Here is a 12,584-nt window from a genome sequence, read left to right as displayed (position 1 = left end):
TGATTGCTTGCAGAAGCAGCGTGGTGTATGTGCACTGCGTTACCCAGTGCATCACGCAGCAAGGATACTACAGATTTCTCTGTTCTCCTGTGTGTCCAAGCTCCACTTACCCTGGGTAATACAGCTTAAGGTGTTCATATGTGGAGTGTGTTTTGGGATGCCAACATTTAAATGCTGCAGATATTGTTTGTTTGCAGCTGGATATTGCCCTTGATACCATCTGGTAGTGCTGGTCCTCCTTGGACCTACAGGATATGAAGTGGGCATGGTTTTCAAACCGAGTAAGGAATCAGTGGCCTTCAATGAAACAATAAGCAAGTATCATTGTTTGATTAAACTGATTTTTCATAGGGGAAAAAACCCTTAAAGTTACAAAGCACTGCAAAAGCTTTTTGCAGCTATAAAATAGGTGTGTGTATATATCTTTGTTAAAAGGTTGAAATACTTAGTTGCAAATTTTATTCATACTGAAATACGATGTATAAGATTTCACCTCCAAGTAGAATTTAGTGGCCAAGTTTAAATTCCAAAGATAGGTGCTTATTTTGGACATGGTGATGGACACTTCATTATAATGGTGCTAAAGTAAATACTGCTAATTTAAGGCTCTGACTAAACTCTGGAAATGCTTTTAAAAAGTTTAATGCAAAAGGTATGTTTTATAAAAATATGTATTACTTCCTTTTAAGCCCAGTTGTGTGAAATTCTTATTAAATTGTGTTTCCTGGAGAGGTATTAAATACTAATTCTGGCCAGGCAAAACCATGATTAAACAGTGCTGTTACAAAGGCAACATGGTTTAGGATGCAATGTGCATGAGGCCTGAAACTTTCTGCTAGCAGACTACAGGCAATTAACTTAACAGCTGCATCTGCAAGACTGCAGACTGGGCAGAACTGCTTCCCTTTGCCTTGCAGCAGTACTCAAAAACCCGAAGATATGATGATGCTAGCCAGGAGCTTAAAGATGTCTGGAGAAAAACATCCAGCAGCAGGGAAGATAAAGGTGATGCATTACTGAAGGGTGGTAGAGCACAGGACACACCCTTGTGAGTTCATGAAATTTGGAAGAGATTGTAAGAAGAAAGCATTCCAGTTTTGAAGATGCCAGCGATTTTGACCAGGAAAGATGATTTTTACAATACACTTACGTTTTATTCTTGACACTATCTAACAAGAAGGGAAAAACTGTATGGAAGTGCAGGCAGAGGGACAGGACTGTAATTATATGTTGAAGTTGTTGCAAATGAAAGCTGTCTCTGGGAAGCGTTTTAATTTCTGAAGCCTTATACATTCCAGAAGAGGTACATATCTCAGGTCATGAGAAATCCAGCTGGATGAGAGACTAAAAAAGCAACTTCCTACGATCTGCCATGTGGAAAAAGCTGTTTGGGGGGAAAAAGGAGCATTTGAAGTGGCCTGGGTGATACCATTGAAATTAAATATATCTAATCCAAGGCCCTTCATCCAACCTTCCACGGTTCTGAAGAAGTTACAAGCAAAGACTTCAGAGGGTGTTAGAAAGGAAGAAAGGGGGCAACTTCAAATGGGGACGTGCATCAACAGCTGCTCTGAACAACCCGTGGATTCTGGTATCATGTTCAAGAAATGACAGAGAAATCTGTATTCAGCCAACTGAACACAGCTTTCAGTTGTTGAACTGAACTGTGAGCCTGACCCTAAGGTTCATTACTCCAGGTGAAGTTGAAAATCCACATCTGGCTACACAGGGGACTGCAGGTGCCTAGGTGCTGTGTGTCCATGTGATAGTTTTTAAGAGCAGCAAAAGAAATCAATGAATTTTTGTCCCTATGCATTTTTGCAAATAGAAGGAGTAGAAAGATGTGCTGGTGCTCTGTCTTTGCTACAGTTGGGAAGTAAAGATAGTGATCAGCCTGCGCTTGATAACAGCTCACAAAGATGACTTCCCTTTAGAAACTTCAATTAAATTCAAACGGAGGAAAAAGCCTCAAGTCACAGCCCAGAATTTCAGGACAGCTTGGCTTTTCCTTTTTAAAGAAGATAATTTATTTCAAAGAGAACTGTGGTCTGTATTTAAAAGCCCAAGTTTTTATTATTGGTGGGGTTTGGTTTTGATGACAGCAAATAGTTACTTGAATTGCTGGAGAAACCTTGGATATCTGAATCTCCTTGAGCCTTATGTTTAAAGGTGCCCTGGATATTTCCAAGAGAAATCTGACTTGTTAGGCTCTTTGCAAAGTAGTTTCTCGGTGCAGATCAGACAGAATTTGCCTATCTGGCATGACAGAAAGTGATGGAAGAGATATAATTATGTTGTATAAGTTAACTTAAATCCTTATTTTTAATGAGTGGAAAACTTCAAAGTTATAAAATGATGTAATGAGGATCCTATTGCAAAGCTCACGTGTTTTATCTTTGCAATCTGTGAAGGTGTTGAAAGCAAAGGCAGTTAGGCATGCCGTTTGTCTTGGCTTTTCCTCGCAGGTAGGCTCTGAGCTTCTTGGTGTCTTCAGAATCCCCCCCGAGGTATTTTGCTTGCTAGTTTGTGCGCAAAATGTGAGGTGGTAATTTACATCCGAAATTTCAGAGTGACATCGGCAGTACCAAGTGGTCTGTGCCTCGTCTAGACATCTGACAAACTATTGCAGCCACTCGGGGGGGGGAAAGAAAAAAAAAAAAAGTCAGTTTTCAGTAATTCAGACCCCAGTTGCTGCTGCTGTGGCTGCTAGATGGAATTTGTTTTAAAGTTTGATTCTTACCAGTTAACATTGCTTCAGCGTGGAACTTTATATGTGTGCTGAGCTTCTGGCTGAGGTCAAACGCAGGGCAGCCAGTCATTTTCTGCTGTCTAGCTCTGTCAAATTGTCTTACATGAATGTAATACTGCCTTGGTTGCATAAGTAAGAAAGCTGAAAAGATATAAATGTCAAGATAGCCAAGTTCCCACGGAAGACTGGTTTGGAACTGGAGCTTATATTAAAGCTCATGTTACTTACTGGCCTAATTAAACTAGACATACCTGCCAAATGCATAAATAAAGTGTATGACTGCATTGTGCTTACGCAGCTCCTTGATACCAGCAATATCTTGTCAGGTGTTTTGCTTCTTAAGGGGCTTCGTTTTGGTGGGAGATAATGCTCCCTTGGAGTGGCAAGCCGTTTTATAGCAACAAATTATGCAGTTGTGTGAAATTTATTTTGCAGCCTGAAAGAATGATTTATTTACAGTACTATATGGTACAGAACTCACATCTCATCAACGCAAGCATCACCTCTTCTGCCACTCAGTTGAATAAATCACACTTTAGCACTAGCTGACATTTTGCATTGTTTTCCTAAGAGCGTCGTTTTTGATTTGCACTGATAGACTCAGCTTAATGCAATTTCCTTTTTGTGATTATTCCCTGTAATCTTTTATTTACACTGAATTTTTATTGAAGTATTTAGAAGCAAATGTACTTCTGAATGTAAAATGTGCTTGTAAATTTAATACTTGCTTTCATATTTAGGAAGAGTCCCATTTCCTCCAGCATATGAGCTGAAATCCAAGTGGGAAAACCTGCTGGGACCTGAATATGAAGTTATGGTATGTTATCTTTCAATGAACTACACTCATGTATGTGTTGTTTTTTGTGTTTTTTCTTTTTTTATTTTTTTTTAATTACACATCTGTGAGCTTATCATTACAGGCTGTTTATAGAACAGCTCAGTGTCTGGAACAGATCAGTAACATCAAATTTTGCTTCCATTAACATCAAGGCTGAAATACAGAAATTGTATAATTAATATATTTTAAAAATCTGTTTATATGGCTACTATTGTTATATAGAAACTAGACAGAAACAGAGGTATAAAAAAATCAGCTGTCCTTCTAAATCTACATCACAGCAGCCAGTTAAATCACAAAAATAACACATCTTTTCATTTATGATCTGTTTGTTTTATTGTGCACTGGGAAAAAATGGCTCAGAGTAGAGCTCCCATGTTTCATGAAGAATCTTACGATTTTATTAGAAGAATGAAAGAATGATTTTCAAACATACTGGGAAAATAACAAGTAATTCAAGGTAGTGTAACTTTATGGTGCCAGTGCCTATTAGATATTTCTTCACCTCGTATTAAATGATTGCCAAGCAAAAGATTATTTTGATGAACTGTCATAAGGAGTTGACTGAAATTGTAATTCAGTACTGCTTTTCAGGGCTGCGTTAGCCAGGGAGTGCAGATAAAAGTCTCCAGCCAATGCTCTTTCTGAAGCCTTAAGGAATTCTCACTGCCACCACCAAAATGCCCTGTTTGTCTTTGCATTGCTTGTCCAATTGATTTAGAGACACTTATATTTACTACTCGGAGTAGCCATCATTCCAATTGCTCACTGGAAGATTTAAAGTAGCTTTAAGAATTGTCTTGAGAAACTTGCTTCTCTTCTTTCCATTAGCACTCCTTTAAGATCTGAAGTTCGTATAAGATTATGTACATGATGTAATAAATCTGTTTGGCTGCCCACTTCAGTTGCTTGATATTCCCATCCTTGCATTTCAGGAGTCTGATATTTCTTCCCTTAGCACTATCGCGCTTCCCGCAGAGGACGAAAACCTGCTTAGTGTGTGAAACTGCCTGATCCTAATTCTTCTTGAGCTGCCGCCAGTGGGATGGCAGGAGTGAGAATCATAGCATCGTTTCTGTTGGAAAAGGCCCTGTAGCTCAAGTCCAGCTATCACCCAAACACTGCCAAGTCCGTGGTGACACCGTGGCCCTGAGGGCCACCTCCATGCCCCTCTTAAATCCCTCCAGGGTCTGTGGCTCTACCGCTTCCCTCGGCAGCCAGTTCCAGCCCCTAACCACCCTGTCTGTGAAGAAATGCTTGCTAATATCCACTCTGGACCTCCCCTGGCATGAGTTGAGGCCGTTTAGTGTTAATAGTTGTTAAAATGTTAATAGTTGGGCCTGTTAAATAATAGAAGGAAACTGTTATGGCAGCCTGGTTGGAAAGTCGGTTTTGGGTTCTTCCGGGTTTTGTTATCTGAGCCTCCCTCAGGTCGTGCTTGGCTGTGTTTGTAGCAGCGTTTAGCTTGAGTTCAGCCTGCTCAGCCCCTGTTCACACTGCTTCGCCCCTACACTCAGCTCCCTGAACCTCCCCTGAAGGTGACCGCAAGTTGGAGTCCTTCCCCCCACTATTCCCGAGCTGTTTGACGAGAGGATTTAGTGTCACTCGCGGCCTCTGTGTTTCCAATCCTCTGTGGCACCAACTCAGGGAACGAAACTGAGATCCTGCTGAAGTGGAAGGAGACCCTAGGAGCCCGTGTGGGGATTTATGGCCGTGTGGTATCTGTTGCCAAGTACCTAACCGTGAAGAGCCAAGCGGAGGAGTTATCAGTCATAGATTCATTTAGTTACAACTGAACAGACACCAAATGGATTCTGTCTTTTGGGAAAAACACCCTCAATACTGGAAAACAGGATGCTGGGAGCCTTATTTAAAGTTAAGCTGAAAGAAAAAGCAGAGAGGTAACATTGCTTTGTAGATACTTTGTAAAACTAGAAACTTCAAAAGGAGCCTGAAGGAAACAGTTACCTGATTTTTGCAAGGCTATTTATGTTTCCAGTTCTAACAAGTGTAGCAATCCTCCTAGACATGCTCAATTTCAGTATCCCAAGCTCCAACCTTGGGCCCTGGATCACTATAGATTTCATCTCACTACAATTAACATTTGAATAAATAACCCTCTAAGGTTACAGATAAATTCTATTAAGGAAGAACATTGCAAGAAAATTGGTGGTAAACGTTATGGTTATTTTATTCAAATAAATAAACTAAAGGTACGCTGAAGGGATTTCTTGTCCGAGTCCTAAATGATCCGTTTTCCATTCAAATTTGGTAATTAAAATAATGTATTTCAAGCCATGTTAGAAACATGCTGCAAGAGATTGTGGTTTAGTCTAGATGGTAGATGGCTGTTCTGTAGCCTGAAGTAATAACAATTTAAGCTATCATACTTTTCAAATTCTGATTGGCGAGTTGCTGTGCGTATTTGTGTCAAACATAATGGCATTTTGTGCTTATACAGGATTACTGGACTTGACTAAAATCGTCGTTCAGACTTCAAGAATAGGATAATGTTAGGGTCTGCTAATAGTGCATAATCACAACATTCCTAAATGTAAATGTTGTGCATCTAAAACACTTTTCTGACACTCATTTAAAATTATTTTGCATCAATATGACTTTGTTTAAATATAGCTTTTTTTTTTTTTTTTTTTGGTTGTTGTTGTTTTTTGGTCCAGAACTGACAATTCTGGTAATGTCTTTATTGTCCTGCTGTTGAAAACTGTTATGCTGTACAATTTTTAGGTTGTGAATGTGGATATGCCCATTACGGATGACTCAGAGCTCCAGAAGTACTCAAAGGTATGACTTGCATGATTTCCTTCATGGCAGAATAATTCCAGGAGGGAATGATTCAAAATTCAAGATTTGTGTATTTCAGAAATTTTGAGAGGTTCCAGCTTTCTGTCAGTCTTGCTTTTCCAAAAGAGGCCGTCCACGTCCTGCTTATTTCTGGACCAGTCCAAAACTTTTTCATAGTATGGGCAAATGCACCTTTAAAAAAAAAAAGAAAAATGCACCTTAAAACAAACAAACAAACGAAAACAAGAAAAAAAAAGAAAAAAGAAAAAAGATGAAGCTTAAGGAAAGGTATAAAAAGGATGTACACATGTAAGACTCAAATTGTCAGGTACTTAATTGTATTAAAATTCAGTTATGGAATAATTATTGAAAGTCACTACAGGATGGAGCAGAGGTTGAAACTCTGCTAACAGTGTTGTGGTCTTGCTGAGGGATTTGCCATAATGATCCTGTCTTGTGGTGGGGCATCCTTTAGTTGGAATGGTCAGAGCTGAAATTAATTTCTGTCTTCTGAAACTTTTGATAAATGTTCCTGATACGTATGTTAATGTTGTGCAAAACAAATTTTTGTAAGTGATCCATTTGTATGCTCGTGGGGATGTCTTAGTGAGGAAAGGCCACAAGCACATAATCAAGCAATGGTTGTGAGGATATGCTAAGGATCAATGGCTTACTCCTTTGACTTGAATATTCAAAATAAACTGGGGAAACCAAAGGAGAGTGAGTGTTTCAACTTCGGTAATAAAAAGTCAGAAAATTGCCAACCTGAAGAATCAGATAACTACTGATTATCTTTACCTCCTCTCCCCAGATTGCCATGATTCCTGCTGTCTTTTCTGGATAAGGCATCACTTTTATGCTAGTCTTCCTAATACAAAGACACTCATGGTTGGAGGCTTCCTGGAGGGGGGGAAACAACCTGAGAAAAGGCTAACACAAAGTGATTGATTTTTACATTGCAGAAATAAGGATGCCAGTACTGTTAGATGTTCGCAGGGGGCTCTTCATGGATACTTTTTCTACCTCCAAAGTAGTGTAGATCCTCAAGGAACAAGACAACTGGTCCTGTTATTATTGATCTAGTATAAAGTGGTGATGACGGAATTTCTGTCAGCTTTGTTGAAACTCACCTTTTGGGTAGGATAGACTGTAGGTGGTACTCGTCTTCCCTACATTTTTTTCAGTATGCTAACATTATTTAAGAGTATAGTGCAAATTGCCTTTTCCCCCAAAGGACTGACAGGTTGTTTTGACTTGTGCAAATGGTCTACAAAGAGAAACGATAGACCCTTGTGCTATAACACAGATGAGGTCAATTGAAGATTTAATCATCCCACTGGGTGTTTTGTTTCATTTGGTGAGCTGTTGACTCTCAAATGTGTTTACATTATGGTAGATACAGATGCATATTGCCTCATTTTTTGACAGCTATTACCCATCCACACTTTGAGATTAGGCGTTGAGCTTGACACGTTTGATGGGCATCATTACATCTCATCAATTGCTTCAGATGGCCCTGCTGCAACACTTGGTCTTCTGCAACTGGAGGATGAACTTCTAGAGGTAAAAACAAAACAACAAAAAAAAACACTAATATATTCTTTAATCCTTCTTTAAAAGACTCGTATTAATTTTTAGTTTGTCTGCAGCGTGTGCAGTAGTTAAATTAAAGAGTTGATTGTGGAAGCAGCTAGAGCAGTGCTTTGGAAGTCTCACAGTTGTTTTCTTCAGTATTTCATTCCTCCTTTATGGACAGAATGGTGACTTCCTGTGACCTCTTAGTGACTTCGTGCTTTTTTCTGAAGTGTTCAATATGATTATCAGGAGTCATAAGGGTAGAGAGAATGTATTGAATGTACTTGTATCTGTGATCCTTCAGCCTTTTGAGCAATTTAGCATTAGCTTTTGCACTCTGCATGGTGGGTAATCTTTCTTAATATTTGTCACTTCTAAAAAATTTACAGCAGTCTCAGAAAGAATGGTTCCTGTTAAGCATTATAACTTAGTGGTTGAGTGTTGAAAGACAATCGTGTTCGAGGTAGTATATCGGTTTGTTTAAATATGTATAAAGAGGTATTGGGACACCTTTGAAGTTATCAGAATCAGGCTGGACCCATCAGCTCAGGAAAAATAGGCAATTAATAGTATTAAAAATATATTATCTGTTTTGTGTGTGTATGTATAACTGTCAACACCTCAGCCTGCAGATAGTAATTAACATTTCCTGTTGAACACTGTCTCTTAGTGGAATGTTTTGAATTTGAGTTTTTTTAGTGGATGCAAAGAACATTTAATTGACATCAGTGGGAACAGAATTAGGCCTTCTGAAAGATTAATTTGGTAGCTGCACCGCTCTATTGCCTTTACTTGTTGTTCACCATTTAACATCAAAAATTTATACTGATATAAGACCTAAAACATTTTTTTCAGTTATCACTTAATGGAGGAAATCTTGATTCCTGAAGGAAAGGATTAATGGAATGCTGAAAGTGTTGTTTAAATTTCTTGGCCACTAAACAAAAAATTGTATACTAAAAGCAATATGCTAAAGAGTGCTATAGAGTAACTTAGGGAACAGTAATTGTATATATTTTAAACAATTCTACTTATTACTGTGTGTTTACAATTAAGTTCACAGATATGTTCAGACCTAGTGAGCATACTTTTTTTTTCTACTCTGTAGCTGGAAAAAAAATAACCAACAAAATAAAAATGTGCTCCAGGGCTAAAGCTATGTATGCCAGGTTTAGCCCAGAGTGTGTTTTTGCAGCCAAGTTATAAATCCCTTTAAGTATGGGTTTGCAATGGAAAAAGTGACAGCCACATTCCCCAAACAAGCAGCTCTACCTGGGCCTGATACAGTCGGGATTAAAATGTGATCAGTACAGGAATTTTCTTTAATATGCAGAGGGTTGAATGCTGATTATTTTTAATGATGTGTTTGAATTATGATAGAAAGCATGGTGGTTTTTTTTTTTATTTATTATTATTTTTTTCTCTAGTTTAAACTAATTTCATTGTGTTCTTTTTTAGGAGTAAATTGCTTCCTTGTGTCCCAGTTTTGTTAGTTGAAATTTCACTGACTCCTATTTGATAGTGCAAGTAACTACAGGGCTGTGGTAACTGAATGGGGTATTTGGCACCTTGTGTGTTTAGAGGCTTATTTCTGGCAGCTTGAAAAGAAGAAATGGGAGTCCCCAAGTCTGCTTGGGAGTGCACAGTAGCTCTTCTCCATCAATCACAATATGCTGAGAAATGCTGGTAACTTTCCACCACACTGCCACTCTCAATGCATTAAAAAATCCTTACGCGTAGATACTTCTGTTTAAATAATTAACTAATGGATTAGCCTGATAGCTCAGCAGTTGCTGCAATTCTTACAGGAAAAAAATGTGGCAGTTCATCTTACCATGTTGGAGACGAGCTACACTTTGAATTTTCTCCTTAGTTGGCTTTTAGGAAGAGAGAAACTCTATGTTTCTCAGCAGTATAAGCTACATTTACACTGTAAAAAGTAGGAAGAAAAGATGGGGAAAAAAAAAGAAAATGATGTCTAAAGTGAGATTGCAGTGTGGTCTTGTACAAAACTGAGCCCATCTAAAGCATAGGGAGATCTGTGGTTTCTTGGAAAATTGGAAAATAGAATTTTTCTTTTTAAAGTTCAACAAATGAGCCTAGTGCTAAAAAGAAAAAAAGAAAAAAAAGCCCATCAGAGAAGCAGGTGAATATGAAATAACAATGCCAGGAAAGCTTTGGAGTAGAAAAAGTGGTGAGCAGAAGAGTTGTAGGAAGCTGAAGAGAGCAGAGATGTGATGTAGCAGAAGTCACAAGATCTTGCAGATGAAGTTCAACATTTATAATAATGCATGTGTACTTAAGAAGCATGTGTTAATAAAACTATGCAAGCTTTGCTGGAATCCCTTGGTAAAAGTAGATTTTCATACGCCGTTGGGAAAGACAAATAGACAAAAATAATAAAAGAATCTGGTTGACATCCTTTTAAATAACTTAGTGTGGATGTGTTTTGCCTCCTGTGCAGGTAAATGGGGTTCAGCTGTATGGAAGGTCACGCCGTGAGGCAATCACCTTTCTGAAAGAAGTGCCACCTCCTTTTACGATGGTTTGCTGTCGGCGACTTTTTGATGACGGCAGTGAGTCTCTTTTGGATGAACCCATTGTGGAAGTTTCACCTCCAGAACAAAAGGTAGACTTCTCACGTCATTCAGTTAGGTATAAGGACAACAACTTTTGCCTTGAGAAAGTGCATGTTTCTGAGAGACAGAGTTTTCTTTTGTTGTTTGATCCAGACTTTTCAGCAGTCTTAACATTTCTTAAAATATATTTGTAGTTATACAAGTCGTTTTTGTATTCAGTTGTCATGTACAGCTAAGCAAACGTAGCTACCTTTGGGCTTCTAAGTGACTTTGGGCTTGTAAGTGGCTGCTGGTGTTTCATTGAAAGATGGTTCATGTTTGCAGCAGTGTTACTTTTACTGCAGTTTATACAGGTTGGTCATGAGAAACTTCGTTGTACTATAAATACAAGGTAGGTAAATCACCAAGCTAGCATGCTGACTGTGTACATCCCATTCATCATTCTTACACCTAATAGGTGAGTGAGAGCTTTGAATTACACTAAATCACATCCTTGCCCCCATTAGCTGATTACTTCCATGTTCTGAGTAGGTTTTTTATAGAACTGGAAAAATATTAAGTTTAGTGTTTCTTTCCATTGCAGAAGCCTTAAAGTCTCAAACTAGAGCTTGATGCTTGTAACGGTTGTTCCTATTTATAAAATGAATTTACACCTTGATTTCTCATCTTCTCTGATGTAATCTCCTGTAAGCTAGGATTTCTGGGAGGAGAGTTAAACATGAAATATGGACGTCTCATGGAAGAGTAGGGTGCACAGTATCATGCCTTTTTGTAAAAGGCCCTTTGCGTTGCAAATGCAACTTGATCCAGTGTGGTTTTTTGATCCTGCGTTTTAGAGAACATTTTCTATGTGTAGACTGTCAGTTGTATTGCCTTATGGCAAAGATATGCAGGATGAATGGAGGTCACGTTTTCCATAGAGTAGTTTCACAATATTTCTGCTTTCTTTTGACAAAATAACAAGATGGAGCGTGTGTGTGAGGGGAAAATCCTTCCTTTTGCATCATAGTAGTGCTCTGTGTGCTAGATATATCTGTCCAAAGAAATGAAATTAAATGTGTGAAGTTATAGTTGTAACATTTTTTCTTGTGACATCATACGTTGATAGTTTGTAAAGATTGTATTGGTAAACTATCATGTAGGTTAGAACATGCATTTTAAGTTAGACAAAAAAAGATGCCTTTTTGGAAGATGTGTTTATGAAGCTGTTCTGAACAGTTAAATTGCGTAACTATACCTCTTTCACAATTTTTTTGATGAGGTGTAAAAGAAAGAAACTGTTTTGTTTGGGGGGGGGGGAAGATAGCACTTACAGTTACAATTTTAGAGATTGTTGTCTACATATTTAATGCCACAAGTGTCTGAACATCTCTCTAATATCTGGTCTTTCCATAAGTTGACTGTGACTGGTTAAACCTTTTATGCTAAGACATTTATTTTTCCTTTATGCATCTAATGGGACAGCTGAGGTTCATCAACATGTAACAGGTTAGTAATGTTGCTACGACTAATTTGTCTAATACGTAGGTATTCATGTGCCAGGTTGGGCTGCAGTGCTCAGAACATATAGGCATAGGAGCAAGGGAGTATACAAGGCAGCAAGTTGGAGAAGGTACCGCTATCTAAAACTGGATTTGGTGTTCAAAGAAGTTGTAATTCAGTAAAAGGTCATATTTTAGGGCATGTATTACCCATTAATAATAACCAAACTTTTAATAGTGCTTGTAAAGAACTCCAAAGCATAGTATTTGAACTAGAGTTTTTATTTTTCAGGTGAAACCTGAGGAAGACATTAATCCTGAAGAAGAAGAAGGGGAATTAGCATTATGGTCTCCTGATGTGAAGGTTATTGAACTAGAGAAAGACAAAAATGGCTTAGGATTCAGCATTTTAGACTATCAGGTATACTTTTTGTATCACTAAATATTAAAAATTCCTTTGATCCTTTGTTTTATATGGTGCCTTAAAGTGTTTTGTGATGTTGATTATTGGGTCAAGTCATCACCTTGGAGCTTTGGAGTCATCACCCTCGAAACTCTGT

At 38.2% G+C, this 12,584-nt stretch overlaps 1 protein-coding gene across 1 annotated transcript in view; it reads left to right on the top strand.

The window, feature by feature from the left end:
- PATJ (PATJ crumbs cell polarity complex component) overlaps positions 1-12,584 on the top strand; it is a 141,759-nt gene that overhangs the window by 18,900 nt on the left and 110,275 nt on the right. The window contains exons 15-19 of the mRNA XM_032192027.1: positions 3,490-3,566; positions 6,333-6,389; positions 7,818-7,952; positions 10,429-10,614; positions 12,329-12,445. Coding sequence (XP_032047918.1) covers positions 3,490-3,566; positions 6,333-6,389; positions 7,818-7,952; positions 10,429-10,614; positions 12,329-12,445 — 572 coding nt within the window. The remainder of the gene's footprint in view (positions 1-3,489; positions 3,567-6,332; positions 6,390-7,817; positions 7,953-10,428; positions 10,615-12,328; positions 12,446-12,584) is intronic.

This window comes from Aythya fuligula, chromosome 8 (assembly GCF_009819795.1).
Source record: "Aythya fuligula isolate bAytFul2 chromosome 8, bAytFul2.pri, whole genome shotgun sequence".
NCBI classification, from domain to species: Eukaryota; Metazoa; Chordata; class Aves; order Anseriformes; family Anatidae; genus Aythya; species Aythya fuligula.
This window is presented reverse-complemented; position numbering and strand designations above follow the sequence as displayed.